At 51.4% G+C, this 19,874-nt stretch overlaps 8 protein-coding genes across 8 annotated transcripts; 4 read left to right on the forward strand and 4 right to left on the reverse strand.

The window, feature by feature from the left end:
• Positions 1-500: 500 nt before the first annotated feature.
• CkaCkLH20_05668 (alpha beta hydrolase fold-3 domain protein) lies at positions 501-2,224 on the forward strand (the record flags this gene model as incomplete). Its single annotated transcript, XM_038888386.1, has 3 exons — positions 501-837; positions 1,395-2,018; positions 2,073-2,224. The coding sequence occupies 3 exons, from the start codon at positions 501-503 to the stop codon at positions 2,222-2,224; spliced, it is 1,113 nt and encodes a 370-aa protein (XP_038746283.1).
• Positions 2,225-2,645: 421 nt separating this feature from the next.
• CkaCkLH20_05669 (xylosidase: arabinofuranosidase) lies at positions 2,646-4,437 on the reverse strand (the record flags this gene model as incomplete). Its single annotated transcript, XM_038888387.1, has 2 exons — positions 2,646-2,749; positions 2,811-4,437. The coding sequence occupies 2 exons, from the start codon at positions 4,435-4,437 to the stop codon at positions 2,646-2,648; spliced, it is 1,731 nt and encodes a 576-aa protein (XP_038746284.1).
• Positions 4,438-5,751: 1,314 nt separating this feature from the next.
• CkaCkLH20_05670 (uncharacterized protein) lies at positions 5,752-6,843 on the forward strand (the record flags this gene model as incomplete). The annotated part of the gene is made up of 1 exon (XM_038888388.1): positions 5,752-6,843. One exon carries the CDS (start codon positions 5,752-5,754, stop codon positions 6,841-6,843), a length of 1,092 nt encoding a protein of 363 aa, XP_038746285.1.
• Positions 6,844-8,257: 1,414 nt separating this feature from the next.
• CkaCkLH20_05671 (arylesterase-like protein) lies at positions 8,258-9,061 on the forward strand (the record flags this gene model as incomplete). Its single annotated transcript, XM_038888389.1, has 1 exon — positions 8,258-9,061. One exon carries the CDS (start codon positions 8,258-8,260, stop codon positions 9,059-9,061), a length of 804 nt encoding a protein of 267 aa, XP_038746286.1.
• Positions 9,062-9,944: 883 nt separating this feature from the next.
• CkaCkLH20_05672 (NADH: flavin oxidoreductase/NADH oxidase) lies at positions 9,945-11,054 on the forward strand (the record flags this gene model as incomplete). The annotated part of the gene is made up of 1 exon (XM_038888390.1): positions 9,945-11,054. One exon carries the CDS (start codon positions 9,945-9,947, stop codon positions 11,052-11,054), a length of 1,110 nt encoding a protein of 369 aa, XP_038746287.1.
• A 206-nt stretch (positions 11,055-11,260) lies between these two features.
• CkaCkLH20_05673 (uncharacterized protein) lies at positions 11,261-13,793 on the reverse strand (the record flags this gene model as incomplete). Its single annotated transcript, XM_038888391.1, has 4 exons — positions 11,261-11,874; positions 12,363-12,801; positions 12,882-13,085; positions 13,143-13,793. 4 exons carry the CDS (start codon positions 13,791-13,793, stop codon positions 11,261-11,263), a joined length of 1,908 nt encoding a protein of 635 aa, XP_038746288.1.
• Positions 13,794-14,526: 733 nt separating this feature from the next.
• On the reverse strand, positions 14,527-16,316 carry CkaCkLH20_05674 (major facilitator superfamily transporter; the record flags this gene model as incomplete). The annotated part of the gene is made up of 6 exons (XM_038888392.1): positions 14,527-15,111; positions 15,177-15,572; positions 15,632-15,657; positions 15,714-15,844; positions 15,902-16,009; positions 16,072-16,316. The coding sequence occupies 6 exons, from the start codon at positions 16,314-16,316 to the stop codon at positions 14,527-14,529; spliced, it is 1,491 nt and encodes a 496-aa protein (XP_038746289.1).
• A 1,274-nt stretch (positions 16,317-17,590) lies between these two features.
• On the reverse strand, positions 17,591-19,672 carry CkaCkLH20_05675 (uncharacterized protein; the record flags this gene model as incomplete). Its single annotated transcript, XM_038888393.1, has 1 exon — positions 17,591-19,672. The coding sequence occupies one exon, from the start codon at positions 19,670-19,672 to the stop codon at positions 17,591-17,593; it is 2,082 nt and encodes a 693-aa protein (XP_038746290.1).
• Between the last annotated feature and the right edge of the window lie 202 nt (positions 19,673-19,874).

Consider the following 19,874-nt stretch of genomic DNA (forward strand, 5'->3'; position numbering starts at 1 on the left):
CTGATCACTCTGATAACCACAAGAACTCCGGTATCAACCAATGCATTTAGACAGACCCCATTCTATATGCGTACTCTAACTGACGTATGTCTTCTGGATGATTCGTCCCTGCCTTGAGGGCGAAGCCGTTACACCGGTCTCCGAGCTCCGAGGCCCGATAACGGATCCACCTTTATTCCCGGGACCGAATCGGTCGTGCTCCGGACATGGGAATGAGTCAGATATGGAGACAGCCTCTATGTACTCGCCAGGCAACAGCGCCAAGACTCGTGAACTGCGTCAGAAATTGACGCCGATCACAGACAGAAAAATTCGAGAATCGCGTGACACGAAGAAAACGAGGAAAACAAATGGGGGGGAGGAAATTAAAACAGCGCACTGGAGCAACCAATTTAGATGCGTTCGATATTCACGACCCTTTCACGAGTTCAACCTTCGAAGTATTCTTCCAAGAAGGCCCAATCCACCCATAAACGACTTCTTCATCAAGACAAGCCAAAATGTCTGCCCAATCTCCCGTAGTCATACTCTGGAAAGACGCCCTTAGTGCGGCCACCATGGGAGGTGCGCTCAGCGCCGCCTTTGGCTCTCGACGCGGGCTCACGATTCTCGCCAACATGTATGGCACTTCCTTCATCGGTATGGGCGCCGGTGCAATGATGGTCCCAAAGGACTTATTCGCCCTTTTCAAATGGAGCTATCCTACCGAGCCCTCAGCCCAAGAGGTCGTCGACCGCGTCATGATGGGTTACGGTGCTCGCGACATATTCATGGGCGTCGCCATGTACGCCGTTACACTCTTCGGAAACAGCAGGACACTTGGCGCCATCCTCATATGTGAGAGTGCCATTGTTGTCGTAGATAGCTTCACTTGCAGAACGAGTGAAAGTGTGCAGTGGACATATTGGGGACTTGCACCGACACTTGCCATCATGGGAGCGCTCTTGATGCGATGATGTCGGTTACAGGAGCGCATACGCCCGGTCTTTGGCCCGGATATCAGCATCCTACAAATGCAGAGTTCGCGATGCATCTCAGCCTTATTTCCTGGCATCTATTGACTATCTCCGGCAACAACCGTGTCTTAGCTCATGAGAACCTGCACGGCCTGGCGAACGTCATCATGAGCTCAAGCTCAGCACATTTGAAGTATTTCAAATCCCATCTTAGTCTTAGCCGTCGGCGTCGTCGACATCATAATAATGACGGAAACCATCAAAGTCGATTCTCAAGAGATAAAGGCCTAGCTCCCATTCAGCTTTTGTGCTAAACGCAATATTCTTTTTTTGTCGCATTTGGAACGACAAGTATCTTGCTCGACGTTTAGCAAACAACAATGCCTCAGTCGAAGATTCCCACCGTTGGTACAAGGTCAAGCTTGGATCCCAGCTTAGCCAACTTCCTGCGCGACAACTCAAAGCTCCATCTCGGCGGCGCCGACAACTTCACTTCTGAGCGTGCGGAACATCTCAAAGTCTTTGGCTTTCATTCACTCGACGAGTCACTACGAGCACCAATCGAGCGCGTCGAATTCACAGCTGTCCGCGGCCCTCATGGCACCATTCCGATCCGCATCTTCTACCCATCCTCTGGCAAGCAGGTCCGCGACGACGGCGACTCTGCCGCGCTTGTGTACATGCATGGCGGCGGCTACACCGTAGGCTCCGTGGACGAATTCGAAAACGGCCTCAGAATTGTTGCAGAGAACAGCGGCGCGATAGTCGTCGGGGTCGAGTACCGCCTAGCACCTGAATGGAGTTACCCGGTCCAGCTGGATGAGTACGACGCTGTCATCGACTGGTTTCAAGGGGATGAGGGGAATAAACGAGGTGTTAATGGGGACAAGGTCTGCGGTGGAGGCGACTCGGCTGGTGGTAACATGACGGCAGCGCTGGCTCTTCGCAGAAAAGACCAGAAGAAGAAGCCCATGAAGGCGTGCATGCTGTTGTACCCTGAAGCCAGGCTTCCGTTCGACACCAAAGCTGCCGTTGAGAACAACTCCGGTTTTTACCTAGAGTGTGAGTCTGTTTCCTTGAGAAGACGATGAGTTGCTTCTGACAACATCTTCATAGGTAACGGCATATTCGGGTTCGCAGCTCACTATGCTACCCGAGGTGTGCCCCCAAGCCACCGCTACATATCTCCCGGAATGCAAGAAGTGGAGGACTTTGAAGGGCGTCCCTGCCAGTGCCGTATTCACTTGTGGCTTCGACCCGCTGCGTGATGTTGGTGTCGAGTACGCGCACAAACTTGACGAAGCTGGGAACCAGGTGTCATGGCATCACTTCGATAGTCTTACACATGGGTTCTTACAAATGACACCGTGGAGCGAGGAGGCCATGAATGCGACAAAGACAGTGGCTTCGGAATTAAAGAAGATGTCGTCAGCTTAGGTTAGATCTTCACATCGTTCCCAACACAAGTGGCTTTCCGAAGAAATCAGATCACCGATTACGCTTTCAGCCTCGGCCATAGTGGTAAAATAGCTCTAGATGAACTACTTGATTAAACTCAAAGATGTTCCAGAACCTTGAGCTTTGAAATTGTCGCAGCATGCAATCGTTCTCAGTTGCTGTCACTGGAATTGATGCCTCTCCGAATCAACGCTAATCTCCGTCTCTGGTATCAATGATGCTTGAGCTCTCTCACTCTATCTTTTGGCCTGCGGGATCATATCTCCAGCGGCTGATGTATGACTTAAAAGTCGCATTGCCACCATTCGTAGTAGCATATGCGCCCAGGAGCACACCTAACCACTCGCATTAACGATGTATTCATGACTGAATCAAAAAGTTGGGCTGAAAGCTTACCTGTGAAAGGTCCCGATCCACCGCTCACGACTTCGGCACTGACTTCACCCAGCTCGAGAGAATGCTCCTGATCATTCTGTTTATCTCCATGTCCTAGGTCTCCGATTGCTGAAAATAGGTACGTGTCTCCTTGAGGACATTCGACACGCAATCGAATTGTGCCGTTTTTCCAAGACTCTGGGACTGGAATAACATTGGGTGCAGGAACCGTAACGTTCGGGGGGCCAGCATTGTCCGTCTGAAGCCTGACATGAGGCGTCGCCGTGGAACTGCTATTGGTTTGACTCAGCATCACAATTCCAAGATCGATATGTTGATTGCCAGTCAAGAAGACAGTAAGGCCGGTTTCTTGGTCCAGACTTGTCAGACTGGCCGTGACGTCTATGCTGAAGTTGAAAGTTGTGTGCGACTGAAGTCGACCAATGAAGGTTTGTCCGTCTGTTGGAACGTAGTTCGGATATTTCGAGATGCTCAGACTGGTCTTCGAAGCCGTCAGAGCCAACGAAGGATTGCCATCTTGCGAAGAGATCTCATAGTCTGACGACCGTGGCGGCCTCCAGTGGACAAAGTGACTCGGTATGGCCGACCCTGGAGCAAAATCCACTACGTCTCCCTGGTCTACCCAGGCCCCTGAGCCGGGGACGTCTCTGTTTGTAGGAGGCAACGGTCCGGACATGTTTCCTCGGATAGGACTTATGACGGGCCATTCCCCCTCTTCCCAAACGGCTGGTGCCAGGACGGTCTCTCTACCCATGGGGTAGCTCTTCCATTTGGGGCCACTTCGAGTCGACAATGCAGTAGCCCACCAATTGCCTTCCGCATCTTGGAATAAATCCGCATGCCCAACAGTTTGGAAGTATTCTGTTGTGTTGCGATTCGTAAGAATGGGGTTGTTTGGGTTGCTCTCGTATGGTCCGTATATGTCCTTTGAACGAGCAATCGTGACTGCGTGGTTCAACTCTGTTCCTCCTTCTGCGATGAGAAGGTAGTACCAGTTGTCTTTCTTGTAGATATGGGGTCCCTCTGGGCTGGATCCTCCCGTTCCGTTCCAGACGTTGACTGGCTGTGAAACTTCGCCGGTGGTCAAGTTGACACTCTGGATGTAGATTCCAGACGAGGAGATGTACAGTGTTCCGTCTTCATCCCAGAAGAGATCGGGATCGATCGTTTTGGCTGGGTTCTGAATACGCACTGGTCCGGTCCAAGATGCTGTATCAAAAGGGTCCGTTGTCGAAAAGAGAAGGAACTCGGGCTCTGGGGCACTAAGTCTGACGTACGCCGTGATGAGGTGCATCACGCCGTCACGGACTCTCAGGGTGTTTGCGAATAAGCCTTCTTGTTCCCAAGCCGCAGACTCAAGCATCCCCGGGACCTGATCCTCCCGATGGTAGGCATTGCTTGCCAGCTGCCAGTTGATTAAGTCCTTGGAGGCGTATAAGGGGGCGCCGGGAAAGGCCAGGAATGAAGAAGTAGTGCAGAAGTATGTCTGGTTCCATTCCTCCACGTAAATACAACTGGGGTCAGAGTGCCATCCAGGAAGAATTGGGTTGACATAAGACGTCAAACTCTGGCTGGCGGAGTTCCCTGTCCACAGCGCGAAGACAAGGCAGCTCAAGAAAGACAGCATGATGATGACGTGTGCCGCAAGGACTTTGCTCCCAGAGATGCGAGTGTAGAGAAAGTCGTCTTCACCATGTTTTGAAGGGGCTCTTATATGTGTTGATGTGCATGGTGTTTTCTGGCGTTGTGAGGACTATGTCATGGCTGCTCGGAAAACCCGATCACCTCCGCACCGGTGGTGGCCCACAGAGAACAGTATGCTACCCCGGGTCTACAACACCATAAACAAATGTTGATTACCCGAGAAGAAAACGCGTTTTCGTAAGGCCTGCGACGAAGTTGTTACGAATTTCTACCTTTTCACATTGAGAAGAGTAACATCCATACGCGTATCCCAAAATCTGTGATGCTCCAGACCAACAGCGAAGAAGTGTGTCTCCTCTGTGTAACAATGGCAAAACTTCGTTGATTCGTGTTGGCGATCGGCAGGCACAATAAGTGAACCCGTCAAATTAGCCTAAAAGAAAACATGCGTGTTCCCGTCCGGGTACGGGTAGTGAGTCCGGCATTGGATTCTGACGAGCCTTGCAAGGGAAAGAACACCGGCATTCGTAGTCAATGTTACCCTGACAAGATCGCCCCTTTCTTCTTCCCCGCAAACCCCGCATTCGCCTTTGACTGACTTGACAGTCGGGAAGCTGAGTGTTGAATACGAAATACGCGGCTTCTCACGCAGTACAGTGGCAAGCTGTTCCCAGGCTGATCGCGTGCATCATTGCCTTCGTCTTGTCTGTTTTCTTTGTATACAGACTGCCAAAATTCAAGAAACAAATCGGTCTCCAGCAGGCTTTGGCCCGAGAGGTTGGAGGACATTCGTTTCTGTAAGAGTCATGAGCGAATTTCGCTTGTTTCCCCATGCAAGGTCAACCCCCATCTTTTCAGGGCACCAATCCCACGTTCACTTGCTGCTATTAGCTATGGAACTCAGGAGAAAAATGACAAACAAGTTCATGAGAAATGCTTCTGCAAGTTGACGTGTGCATGGGGAATCCATGCTTATGTCCAGTTACCGTGAATGGCGTGGCGTCCCGGCAGGACCGGTACTTGAAAGCTCCTTAAAACGGCAATTGATGGGCACCGGTGGGAGGAACTTTGTGAACTGCGCCCGCGTAATCAATGAACCGGCGTAACCGGTAGCCGCGATATAAAGCCGGGCTACAGCCAGCGCGATCGGACGTTGGAACCGCACCGATCACCAACCTCCGTTGATTCTCTTGGCGTGTGTGATACTGTCATGCATCGATCTCCGGCTTGGCTCGCGGCCCTTTGCGGCTTGGCAAACGTGCTTGCGTCCGGGGAACCTCGTCGGTACTCAACTTGGATGCTAGACAGCATCAAGTCGCGCAACCAAGGGATCGAGTCATCCGGCGCTTCCAGCAGCACCCTGGAGAGCGGTATTCTCGCCATTGCGATCGAAGCAGCCATCAAGCAGTACCCGGAGGTGCAAGACAAGTACGCCGCCTACCTCGGAGATGTTCTCGACGCGGCGACACCAGCTTTGACGAATGCGACGTATGACTCAACACGGCCTCTTGATCGATTCTCTGTTGCGACTTCCATCGAGAGTGCGTCCACGGCCGGCATAGTCTCCGTCTCGGCCCAAGCGGCATCAGCCTACGATGCACTCAACACCTCGCTTTCACTTCAGATTCGCAACCCGGACGGCGGCTTTTGGTACTATGTCTACCCTCAATGGAGCTATCTCGACGGCATGTTCTCTGTACTGCCCTTCATGGCGTCGCAACCCCGTCCGAACTACACCGACATAAGCCTGCAGATTTCCCTGCTGTACGACCATTGCCTGCAAAAGAACACCTCATTGGTCACTCATGGGTACGACTACTCACGCACTGCAGTTTGGGCGGATAAGGAAACAGGCGCAAGCCCATACGTCTGGGGTCGTTCCGTTGGATGGTTCGTGGCCGGCCTCGTTCAAACCTGGGAGGCTCTTGACTGCCCTGCCGCTTCGGGTCAGAGCGAAGAGTCGGAACCCGTATGCAGCCAAATTCAAAACATCACCACACAACTCTCCACTGCGCTGGTCAAGTACGCCGACGTTGATACCGGGGCGTGGTGGCAGCTCACGACGTTTCCCGGCCGCAGCGGAAACTACCTTGAGAGCTCCAGCACGGCGCTGTTCATGTTCTCCATGCTGAAAGGAGCCAGGCTTGGAATCTTCCCAGATTCGGGAGCTCTCTTTAGGAAGGTTGCCCTTCGCGCGTACAACTACACCGTCAACAACTTCGTAACTAACCCGGGCAACGGGACCATCGGGTACGATAAGACTGTGTCAGTATGCAGCCTCAACTCCACGGCCACTTACGAATACTACACCAAGCAACCACTGGTGCCAAACAGCTTGTTGGGTGAATCAGCCTTCGTACTCGCGTCTTTGGAGGTAGAAAGGAAGTAAACTGCTTAGCATCTCAGACTTCACATAGATTAGAGTAATGTTTACTTGGTATATGGATGACATAGACTTCAACCAAAGCGTTTCACAAACCCCAAGTCTGGAAAGAAGACGGTTACTAAGTTTGAGGGTCCCAGTGACTGTGGTGAGAAGACTCCCACTTATTCGATGGAAGACTCCCACTTATTCGATGTTGCAGCTTATTTTTGAAGAAGAAAAAGACTGCCTAAACTATGAGTATTTTAATCGTCCACTTTGTCTTGAGTTGATTATTCTGCGATCTGGCCCAAATCATGTTCGCGGGCAACCCGGTTGTGCTCATGTTGATCACCGGAGATGTGGGGCCGTCCCGAGTTGCTTCAGGCTCATACTTCTGAATCCAGGCTCATACTCATCTCAGGCGCCTATTTTCAACTTCAGGCTCATACTTTTCATTCTCTCAACCCCAACAGATTACGAATTTGTTGGAGATTACTCCACGAGATCTTGATTGTAAATCAATTCAGTTAGTAGAATTACTAATTACCTCAAAACTGCTCCAGGCTTTTTCCGCGGCGCCAAGATTTCGTCCCAACCATCACGGTTTCTGGGTGAGGGATCTAACTTGACAAACTTCTCGCACAATAGTCTTGAACTTCTAATTATCCATATTATTTGCATAGCGAAGTTTTCATTGTTCTTTCTCATTCTGGATTATGGGGGGTTATCGTATGATCTCATATGAGACTGCAATCTCACGTCCCTGACTTTATTACAAGGTCGCTCACCTCATCACCAGCACGATCAATCAGAACGGTTGCCGGATCGCGTAAAAGATATGGGTATGCGTTTATTAATGAGTTCAACGAGTTGGTTTGCAACTGTGACGAAGGCCTCATTTCGAACTAAGACCACGTGTAACCCAGGCTAACGGGTGAGACTTGAAGAATTACTTGCTTGAGTACGTGTCGCAGGAACGTTTGGTCACATGACCCAACAACGGAATTCTTGTTGCAAATCAGACGAATTAAAAATCATGTTCAAGCTCTCATCTTCAAGCGCCTCACTTGCATTTGTGGCTGCATTTCTCATCTTACCTCGTTGATACCCTGCGCCGGTTTTAGCCAAGCAAGTCGCGGTAGGATAGTAATCCGCATCATAGAAGATGAAAGGAATAACACTAGCTGCGATTTTTCAATCAGTGAGATCGAGATCAATGAGCCGCAATCGCGCGCGCGTCGTCGGTGGTCTACGAAACATAGGCTAAGCCTCAAGTGATGAGGTCAGTGTGACGCCATTGACTCGTTCTCGCGTGGTCACCAACCACTGGTGTCCGTGACTCAAAAACACTTCAAGGAATCCCGTTTTGGCATTGGGAACCCGGATGAAGTACTTTGAATTGAATAAGCGAATTTTCGTTGCATTCGAGAAAAAATCCATGGACGTTTCAAAACCGCCAATCTTGCTCATCCACGGCTTGTGGGTGACAGCCAAATACTGGGAACACTGGATACCATATTTCGAAAGCCTGGGCTACGAAGTACACGCCCCCGAATGGCCCGGGATCAACGGCCGCTCCCCGGAAGAAGTCCGGGAGGACCCCCAACCGTTGGCCAATAAGTACATCGAAGAAATCGTGGGATATTATGAAGCATTCATCAACAAGCTGCTAGCACCGCCAATCATCATCGGTCACTCGTTCGGCGGCCTGTTTGCACAAATTCTCACATCGCGCGGTCTCGGTGCTGCCGGCGTCGCAATATGCCCTGCTCAGCCTGCAGGCATCATCACTCTGCCGAGCACCACGTTCAAAGCTGCACTACCCATCATCAAGAACCCTTTCAACGCAACCACTACTGTCTCAATATCCGAACAACACTTTCATTGGGCGTTTGCCAACAACACCACTTCCGATAAGAGTAGGGAGTACTGGGAACGCTACTGCATCCCGGGAGTTGCAAGAGTGCTGTGGCAGCTAACGACCAATGTTGCGGGCGGACGATCGGCCCCCACGCATGTGAACTTCAACAAGATTGACCGGCCACCGTTGTTGCTCTTGTCCGCCTCAAAAGACCACATCGTTCCTCCCAGCACAGTGAGGAAAAACTTCGAAGCCTATCAAGGCCCTTCATTCGTCGAGTACAAGATGTTCCCTGGACGTGCCCATGGGATGATATTCCAGCCTGGGTGGGAACAGGTTGCGGACTACGTTCTCGATTTCATTGAAGAACTCACCGCATAGTGGAGAATGGATGATATTGACTAGACATGGTCCTCGTGGTGACGTTTGCAACTTTTGTCTTTCTTCTTCATGACTTACGATATCAGCGATATTACAATGTCTTTCTCAGTTTAATGTATGGTTCGGCCGGAGTTGCGCACAGCGATGGGGTTCAGGAAAGTTACGGGAGACTGCATACACCGAAAATATTGATTCCATCTGAGATTGTCGGAAGCATTTTACTTGTACGAGTAGGAAATGATGTTGTGTTTTATGGCCTGCATTTTTAGAACTAGACAAGGCCTACACGCCCAAGTTTGCAACTCAATTGTCAGCTTATATCACACTCGTCTATTATTACAACATGAAATTGTCTATGTTGCGTAGTGGACTCTCGCTCATTTACAAGCTAGTGAACTAGTAAGGCGAATTGCCTTCTGTCAACTTTCGCAGTGGAGCATTAATGGACATCTCAATGCTTAGCATCTAAGGATTTCTAAGCAATTCTTAGACTCTTCTTTCTCCAATGGACTTTGACCCCAATGATGACTGCGGGCTTGGAGTCCGAGGTTAGAACGTGATTGGACGCGTCTGTTTGAAGACTCCAACGTCTTTAACGCAATTCGTCGATGCTCCGACCGCGATGTTCCCGAATCCCTGCCCCGGCACCTTACGCCAAGGGTCTTCGCACATGCTGCGCTCCAAACACCAAGCGTTCTCCATGGCTATCGATGGGAACCCACCGAGGGGCACAGGACGGAAATATCGGTGTCTGCCGCAGTATTTATCAGGAGAGATCTCCCTCCGTCTTACATCTGAGGATCTGGTGATACGACCAACCGTCCTCGTCCCATCTTGACTTATCGTTTCCGAGACTCAAACGCAGATTTTTCCACTCATCAATATGGTTTCCAAGCTTTTCCAGCCCCTGAAGGTCGGCCAGGCCCAGTTGTCTCACCGCGTGGTGATGGCTCCCCTCACCAGATTCCGATTCAGCGCCGATCATGTCCCGCTTGACATCGCATACGACTACTACGTCCAGCGCGCCTCCGTCCCGGGTACCCTTATCATCGCCGAGGCAGTCCTTATCTCTGAGGCCCACGGCGGCTTCCCCAACGCCCCCGGCATCTGGACCGACCGCCAAATTGCCGGCTGGAAGAAGATTACCGACGCCGTCCACGAGAAGGGCAGCAGCATCTACTGCCAGCTCATTGCGCCCGGCCGCGCCGCCGTCGTCCCTGTCTTGGAGAAGGAGGGCGGCCACCCGTTGCTCAGCTCCAGTGCCGTGCCCATCAGCGATGATTCGCCTGTCCCGCGTGAGATGACCGCTGAAGAGATCGCGCAGGCCGTCAAGGATTTCGCGCAGGCTGGCAAGAACGCAATCGCTGCTGGATTCGACGGCATTGAGATCCATGGCGCCAATGGATACCTCGTCGACCAGTTCCTCCAGGACAACTGCAACAAGCGCACTGATCAATGGGGCGGAAGCGTCGAGAACCGAGCCAGATTCCCCGTCGATGTTGCCGCTGCTTTGGTTGACGCTATCGGTGCGGACAGAGTTGGCTTCCGTATCAGCCCTTGGAGCAACTTCCAGGCCATGAGAATGGAGGACCCCGTGCCTCAATTCTCATTCCTCGCTCAGAAGTTGAAGGACCTGAAGCTCGCTTACTTGCACATTATCGAGTCCCGTGTCAACAACTGGCAGGACGTGGAGAAGGTCGAGGGAATTGACTTCCTCTTGGAGATCTGGAACAACACCTCGCCAGTCCTCGTTGCGGGTGGTTTCACCCCCGAGCTGGCCAAAAAGGCTGTCGACGAGGAGTACGCAAAGTGGGATGTTGCCGTTGTCTTCGGTCGTCACTTCTTGGCGAACCCGGATCTGCCGTTCCGCATCAAGAACGGCTTGCCCTTGAACAAGTACGATCGGGACACCTTCTACACCCCGTCTATTCCGCAGGGATACATCGACTACCCCTTCCACCCCGAGTTCAAGCCCGGAACTCCCCTGGCTTAGATTATAGACAGGCGTTGATGTTTAATGACGGTCGATATAGATGTGATCAATGATGAACAATAGAGTAAACAAGACTATGATTCCCATCCTCCATCGCTTGGTGATAACGATAAATGCGAGTTGACAAAGCGAGGCGTCTAGAACTTGTGACGCGGGGTATTTGAAGTAAAAGCAGTCGCCCTCCCATCGATAATTGTGCTGAATGATCATTGAAATCCCTTGGGTCTCAAGAGATAACACCAATGATAGACGTCAGGATCGTGAGGCTTCAGTTTCGGTGTAGGAATCTTGCCGATAACCTCAACATCAAAGGGGAGATCTTCGACGTCAAACCGGCAGAAGGAGTAGCTCAACGAGATCCAAAAGCCGTCGTCCGACAGATGTTTCCTTACACCCTCCGCCATTCTCAGGAACGGCTCCACGCCGCCACAAGACACGGCATCGACGGTGCTTTTATCGACAATCAGATCAAACTTGTCAGGCAAGTGCAGTTGGGTGACATCAGCGACGAGGTAACGCATCTTCACGTCCCCAAATACCTGCTTCTCCAGCATACGCCCGCGGTCGATCGCGAGAGGCTCGAAGTCGACGTTGGTCACGTTGTCGAACCCGCGGTGCCGGAAATGGTTCTGCAGGTCGCTCGTTCCGAAGCCTAGCTGCAGGATAGGCGCCGAATCATCGAGGTTGGCGAGGTATGGGTCCGCGATCGACATGAAGGTCGCAGATGGGGTCAACCACTCAAAGTTGGTTTCGGAGGCGAAGCGTTCGCCCCAGTAGCTTTGTTTATCGAAGTCGGCAGGCATCTTTCCGGTGGCGAGATCTGTGGTCGGTGAAGGGTTGAATGAAGGGCGAGTTGGGGTTCGGTGAGACTGAGGTTATTTTGAGGTCATGATTCAGCGGTTTATTAACCCATCGAGAGGTCCGCTCAAAACTTTTCAATGCCCACATTTATGCGACGTGGAGACGACATGTGACATCATAACTACGGGAGCTCATTGCCAAGTTTCGTTGTTATTTCTAACTGCATGCGCACGACTCAATATTCATGACAATTATGGTGCGATTTGGTGTTGTTGGATTCAGACTGACCAATCAAATCAACTCTGTTCTAGTTGAAGAGGAACGAAATGCCTGTACGTGACACATCACAGCGGCGCCGACTAAGCAAACGCATCGTGATGACTACTAAAGCCTCCGGCATTCCATAAAAATTACATACTTGTGGCCTTGAAAACATAATTAGGGCCATCAGCTGTAAGTTGATCTGAAAGAGAAAGTACTCAACCTACAAGCCCGCCCTGAAGCTACCTTGCCGATAATCAACAGCCTCATTGTCGACTGCGAGACGTCTTCCCAGCTCCGCCAGACCGTCATCAATATTCTTGTTAATATCAAACTCCCACACCTCCCTCGACTTCATTCTAATCTCGCGCTCTATCTCCTTAAGATCGTTGCCAACTTCGGTCCGACCTTCATACAGCTCTCCCGCACGCCGACTACCCTCAACAAGCCGGTGACCTCTTTGTCGACGGCAAGCATCGAATGCAGCAAATGCTGCCTTGATGTCATCTCTGTCTTTCACCCGATTGTCTGCAACCAGTGACGCAAGAACAGCGGCATCTTCTATACAAAAACCAGCGCCGGCGCCTTGATGAGGCGTGGACGCATGTGCGGCGTCGCCTATGACACAGATCCGACCCTTGGCAAAAGCCGGCATAGGATGTTCGCCGAGATCAAAGAGACCCCACTGTAGACTGTCAGCTCTTTCCATTCTTCTTCGCGGATCTTTGGGTGTATTTGTAGGCGAGAGTGACATGTATAGCTTACCCTATCAACAGTTCTCATGTTCTTTACCACCTGCCGGAGTCTAGGGCTGAGGCCTTCGGAATCAGCATAAGCATCGTCTTGCTGGGCAGGAAGTACGAATTGCCTATCGCTTGGCCAATCGAACTTGCTTGTGCAGTGCATGACTGCGTTGAGAATGGTGCCTTTTGCAACGGGATATGTCACTATGTGCACCTTCTCTGCAAACTAAACTCATGATCAGCGATCTTCTCATTTGTTTTCGTTGATGTCGGGGTCACCGACCCAAAGATTAGAGCCCATGGCCCTGTCTTGACCCAGGATTTCGATTCCCTTATTGATTGGAATAAGACCACGGTAGCAATACTTGTTCGTGAAGCTGCATTTAGTAGATGGATGGCCATATCCGACTATGACTTCGCGAGTTCGTGACTTGATCCCATCACATCCGACAATTGCATCTGCCTCTGCGGTTGAGCCATCGCTGAAAGCCATGTGCAGTTTGCCGGAAGGTCCGTGTGGTTCCTCGACGCGAGCAAGTTCCTTATTGAATCGTGTGATACCAGCCGGGAGAGACTCTACCATCCCTTCGAGAAAGTGAGCTCTGTGGCAACCTCGAATGCCAAACTCATTGTCTCCAAGGCTGAACTGGACCACATCATCGGTTTCGGGGCTTGAGCCGTCCAGAAAGTCCCAACGAATGGATGGCTGTGCGACTCTATCAAAGGCCTGGTAGACGGAAAGGTCGCAGGCCTTCATAGCACGGGTCGCGTTGGGAGTTATTCCCAACCCCGCACCGATCTCGGTGAAAGCGCCGGCTTTTTCGTATATGGTGCAGGGAACATTGCGTTTGCTGAGTGAGATAGCGAGAGTAACTCCAGCTATTCCGCCGCCGATGATGGCAACTTCAAATTCCTTTCTAGAGGGGGAAATCATGGTCAAACTGTGGAATGAGGAATGTGAGAACGCAGAGCAATGAGTCGAGTCTGTTCAAATGACCAAAATGCGGCAGTCACTCTGGTCGGGCTTTATCTGATCATAAGGTTCTGCCGGATGTGACGACGGACGTAGTGTGTCCTCGGCGGACGGCCTTGAATCTTCTCCAGCTTATCTGACCTTGTATGTGGTACATGTAAATAACGCTAAAGTATTCTTGTTTTTGTGACTTCACACACGCAGCAATCGGCGAATACGAGACTGTAGTATCATCCCTGAATCCTATGTACGCTGGAGGTGATGCCTCCATATTTGGTAACTGCCGGATTGAACAAACTCTCGCAGCCCCAACGTGCTAAGAACCTGCAGATCAGTAATATCTCCGAGAATAATGAGATTAATCAGCAGCGATGCAGATATTGCTGTGTAGTCCAAAGCTATCCTGCAAGCCTTCGGCTTTGGCGGGGGACGTGAAACTGTAGACTTGGGATGAAATGCACGGTCTCTCCGGAGTAGCTGCCGAAGCTGTAGTCCGACGGAATTTCCGACTTCACACGTATTCACACATGATATTACGCATGGTAGTCAGGATACCTCGTTCTTAAATTTTCGTGTTGAGGGTGACTTATAAGATAGTGACTCAAATGTTCTGATTTCTGCTGATGACTGCTGCTGAGTATTTATTGGATTGATTCTTGTGTCGAGCAACAATCTTTCTTGAAACACAGTAACTTTACAGCGTAAACAGATTTGTGTCCCGGCCTTCCGCCTTCAACGTCTTGTTCGCTCTCGTAAGCATGATCTTCATGATCACACATGTGACAATACTCAAGGCAGATGAAGCCATCATCAACAAGTTCGCCATGACGTATCGCGGACTGTCATGAGAGGGGAAGAAGTACGGGCTCCAGATATTTCCAAGCTGACTGAGCAAGTTGATGATTGCCGTCGCACACGCCCTCTTCTCCGGCGTCTGGTTCAGAGTCGAGCTAGCCCAACTGAATACCATGGCATTGCTCGAGAAGCATCCGCAGATGTACAAGAACGCTGCCACGTAGCGCGCAGCGTTGTTGATGGTGGACACAGAGATGATGAAGCCAATGCACGCAACACCTTGTGGCACTGAGATGTGAAAGCCACGCTCCTTGCGACGATCTGATGAGAACGCCGTCAGGAAAGCCACAACGGTCGCGAGTAGATACGGCGGGGCGGTGAGAATCAGAGTCAAGGTGTTGTTGCCGAGCTTGAAGCCCTTGACGATAGTGGGGAAGAAGTTGTTGAAGCCGTACGCGCTGTGGTTTGCTGTGAGCATGACAGTCTGGATGACAATTATCAGTCTTCTGCGAAACAAAGTTGCATCATTGTTGAGGGTTCACAACTTACAAATACCCACATCCGAACATCCTTGACAGCAAGCTTCAGTCCGTTCCAGACACTGGAGTCTGCCTCCGGCAATGAAACTCGGTCTCTGCGGATACGCTCTACCGCGACCTTTTGCTCTTTGTCCGTGAGCAGCCACTTCGCAACGCCCGACTTCTGTCCTGGAAAGTCTGGAAGGAGCATTGCGCCGAGAATTGCCGCTGCGAAACTGCCAGCTCCCTCGATGATGAACAGCCACTGCCATCCTGCGATTCCTCTGGCACCTTCCAGGCCAGAGAGTACACCAGCAGCAATCAGGCCAGAGAAAGCGGTGGCGAGTAGGACTCCAGAGTAGAGAATGGCAGTTCTGAATGCCAACTCTTTGCGAGGATACCAACAGCTCAGCAAGAACATTGCCCCCTAAGATACAGTAAGCTTCAGACCTACCTTAATAACAGATTCAAGCGGGGCTATCTTACTGGAAAAAAAGGTGCCTCGGCGATACCTGTAACTCAGGGTCAGTCCAGCTCAGGTGAAGGATCGTAATCTTCTGAAACCCACCCAAAAAGAATCGAATGACCAGAAGATGGGTGTAGTTGGATGCCCCGGCAGTGGCGGCTGAGACAATGGACCACAGAGCAGTCCACGCAGGGATGTAAAGTGAGGGCCGAGTTCGAGTGAGAAGCATGTTACTATATCTGGTATCAGAACTGGAGCTTGTTGCCTAGAAAACTGTTGATTCAACTCACCTGGGGAGTTGCATGAGCATGTATCCGATGTTGAGGATGGAAACTGCCACATTGAACTGATTGCCGACCAGTCCAAGGTCTTTCTCGAAAGTGCTAAGTCGTGCTTGGCTAAAGTTCTTTGTGATCAGCCGGATCCTTTGGGCGTCGGCGGCATACATGCAAGAACTTACGCGATGTTGTTTCGATCGAGATAGTTGAAGAGATAGAGAATCCAGACAACAGGGACGAGAGTGAAGTCCAACTTTCTCACGAGACTCTTCTCCGCCGCGGCGTACTCCTCCTCGGACATATCGAGCCCGTTTCCGTCGAAATCTTTCTCGGAGACGAAGTCTTTTTCGGCCGCTGGTGTGTTGTCGATGTGGTCTGAAGTCGCCTGCATGGCTTCTTGCTTGTCCTTAACTTCTTGTAAAGTCATGGCTCGGAGACCTCTGCGTGCTGCTGCGTGTATCCGTTGATTCTAGTGTCTCTGAAAGACTTGTTTCCGAAACGAGGAGGAAGAAGTTTCGTCTTGTTTCAAAAAGCACGCACAGAAAGCCGCCAGCTCAACAAGCTGGAGAGGAAAGCCCAATAAGTTGATGAAGAGAAGGTTCCGGGGTTCTGTTTGACAATTTGAAAAACGCGTTACCCTTACTCACTCTTTTAAACACGACAGAGATAGAATACTGTCCTTGGCGACTCCATACATGTAGCCTGTGTCGACTTGTTCTCCGGCCGATTAGTACGCCCTTCAACCCCAAGTTCTACCCCGCGTACCCACGAAACGACCCCGGACTTTGGACCTGTCCCACTGCTGAACCAGAGCCCAGGAATCCAGTTCCCTGTCTAAGGAATACCTATGGCGTCCGAAAGCCTCTATCGTTCGTGTCATCTTCCCCAGACCCGCAATCGAAAGATCAATCAAGCTCTAATGTCTTGGGTTACGGAGCATTCCTCGAGGCCAGCCCGAATTCGACGGGCTGCTCCGTGTTTCGGTCTACTCCAGCCATTCAATGAACGGAATGATGGCAGGTGTGCTGGGGCTAGGAACAGCCATTTCGCAATCTACGGAGTAATCCGTCTGTTCACGGAGAAGAGCGTGAGTAGGAGAAGCCCGGGTCCAAATAAGAGGACTACTCCGTGAGGCTCTTTGTCTGAACCAGAAAATGTGAAGCATTGATAGGGGTAAGATCCAACGGCTCAGGTCTAGGCACCCATGACTCCTTCCCCGCGACTCAACCCCATGATACGGCTAGGTCATCGAAAGCAGTGTGGAGGCTTGCGGAGAGAGGATGTCCACTATGCTTACAATCTCAAGTCCCCTCATTTGCGCGCAAGGTCTTCGGTCACGCGGAGCTTCGCGTATTGTTACTGTATTCTATGACTTGGGGCATGTATTTGCGATAATACGGATAGTTGAACTTTGGTGCCACAGGGTGCTAACAGGGACTTCATTTGCTTAGTACCTGTGGTATTCCATGTCTCGCCCTGAAAAGGCTCTCGTTGTTGTTGCATGTCAGTGAAGGCAAGCACGCAATCACAAGAAGTTGATCAATATCAATCACAAGAGATGGCTGGTGTATAAACAGGTTGACGATGCCCATGAACGCCGTGCGCTTATTGACCAGCTTCTGATACAGAGATATTGCCAGTGACTCTAATTGCAATACAGGTATCATAGCCTTAATCTATAGTATTCGTTGAGTTGAGTCCTCAAGCGAGAGCAACGCGCTTGATGTAATTGAGCGCACTTCCAGCTCTCAGCCACTCAATCTGGTTGAGCTCGTACGAGTGATTCAACTTTGCCTCCCATCTTGATCCCTCCCTGGTCAATACACTCATTGTGACCTGCTTGCCGGGTTGCAGTTCCCCTTCTTCGACATCGACTAGAGTGATGGAGTCACCCTCGCAGATCTTGTCGTAATCGGCGGGATCAGCGAAGGTCAAGGGCAACATGCCCTGCTTCTTGAGATTCGTCTCGTGGATTCTCGCAAAGCTCTTGGCAATCACCGCAACGCCACCGAGATACCTCGGCTCGAGGGCAGCGTGTTCTCGCGAACTGCCTTCGCCGTAATTGTTGTCCCCGATGATGCACCACCTGATTCCCGCCTTCTTCAGACTCCGTGCTGCTTGTGGCACCGGCTTGATCTTGTCGCCGTCGACAGGATCTTTTGCGTGTCCGATCATCTGTAGGGTGCTCGCATCTGGAAGGAAGTCGTTGGTCGCTCCAAGTAGCAGGTTGTTGCTGATGTTCTCGAGGTGACCGCGGTAGTTGTACCAGGGTCCTGCTGGAGAGATGTGGTCTGTGGTGCACTTGCCGCGTACTTTGACGAGGATGGTGAGATCTCTGGCATTCCCAGGCTTCCATGGTTCGAATGGTGTAAGAAGTTGGAGTCGATCGCTCTTCGGGTCCACGTTGACAGTCAAATCGGAGGTATCCGACATCACGGGTGGCTGGAAGCGGTCGGCTCCAGGGGAGAAAGCAACGGGAAGCTCTTCGGCCTTCGGAGGAGAGAATCGGAAGGATTTGGACGCGCCGGGTATTGGAATTGCGTCGACGGTAGGGTTGAAGGTGAGGTTTCCTGCAAAAGCGAAAGCCGTTGCGAGCTCAGGCGACGTTACAAAGGAATGTGTCGCCGGGTTGCTGTCGTGCCGACCGGTGAAGTTTCTGTTGAAGCTGGATATCACGGAGTTCTTCTCAGCTCCCTTGACATCGACATCTTTTCGGTCCCATTGGCCAACGCAAGGACCGCAAGAGTTGCTCAGGACGGTGGCACCAGCCTGTCGCAATGTTTCTAGGATTCCCTCCTCCTCAGCTGTTGCACGGATTTGTTCGCTGCCGGGGCTGACAAGGAATGGTGTCTTGGTGCGTTCGAGTCCTGCGTTCTTCGCCTGGACGACCAGGTCTCGAACCTTCTCCAGGTCTTCGTAGGAGCTGTTAGTACAGCTTCCGACCAGACTGCAACTGAGATTTGTCGGCCAAGAGCTTTCGCTAACATGGTCCTTGAATTGCGAAAGGGGGTGTGCAAGATCGGGAGTAAAGGGGCCGTTGATGTGGGGTTCGAGGGTTGACAGGTCGATTTCGATGATGTCGTCGTAGTATCGGTCGCTGCCGTCGTCGGCGGTGAGGAGTTCTTGTTTGAACGAGTCTGCGTACTCAGCAATGCCTTCCCGCTTTGTCGCAGACAGGTATCGAGACATGGATTCGGAATAGGGAAAGATGCAAGATGTCGAACCGATTTCCGCCGACATGTTGCAAACCGTAGCCATTGCTGTAGCTCCAAGTGTCTCCGTACCTGGACCGAAGAATTCGATAATCTTTCCTTTGCCTCCGGAGACGGTCAGAATGCCAGCCAACTTGCAGATGATGTCCTTGGAGGAGCTCCATCCCTGGAGCTTGCCCGTCAGACGTACACCTACAACTTTCGGACACGCCAGTTCCCATGGCATACCGGACATAGCATCGACAGCATCTGCACCGCCAACACCGATACCCAGCATACCCATTCCGCCAGCATTCGGAGTGTGCGAATCGGTGCCGATCATTAGACCTCCAGGAAAGGCGTAATTCTCGAAGATGGTCGTGTGGATGATGCCGGCACCGGGCTTCCAGTATCCGATTCCATATTTTCTCGTCGCAGAGCTGAGGAAGGCGTAGACTTCTTTGTGATCGCTGGCAGCTCTCGTCAGGTCTTCTTTATCCCCCTTTTCTGCCACAATCAAGTGGTCGCTGTGAACCGAAGTTGGGACTCTGACTCGTGGAAGGCCGGCGCTGATGAATTGCAGCAGGGCCATCGTCGCAGTGGCGTCATGACAGGCAACGCGGTCGGGTCTCAGGCGCAGTATCGTCTTTCCTCGCTTGATCTCGTCAAGCGCCCATCCATCTTCCCCAGGTATCAAGTGACTGTAAAGAACTTTTTCGGAGAGTGTAAGGGGTCGCTTATTCGACTTTTGGACGTCGCGGAGGGCTTGTAATCGGAGGCCGTAATCTAGAGTA

The sequence above is a fragment of the Colletotrichum karsti genome (assembly GCF_011947395.1).
Source record: "Colletotrichum karsti strain CkLH20 chromosome Unknown Scaffold16, whole genome shotgun sequence".
Classification (NCBI taxonomy): domain Eukaryota; kingdom Fungi; phylum Ascomycota; class Sordariomycetes; order Glomerellales; family Glomerellaceae; genus Colletotrichum; species Colletotrichum karsti.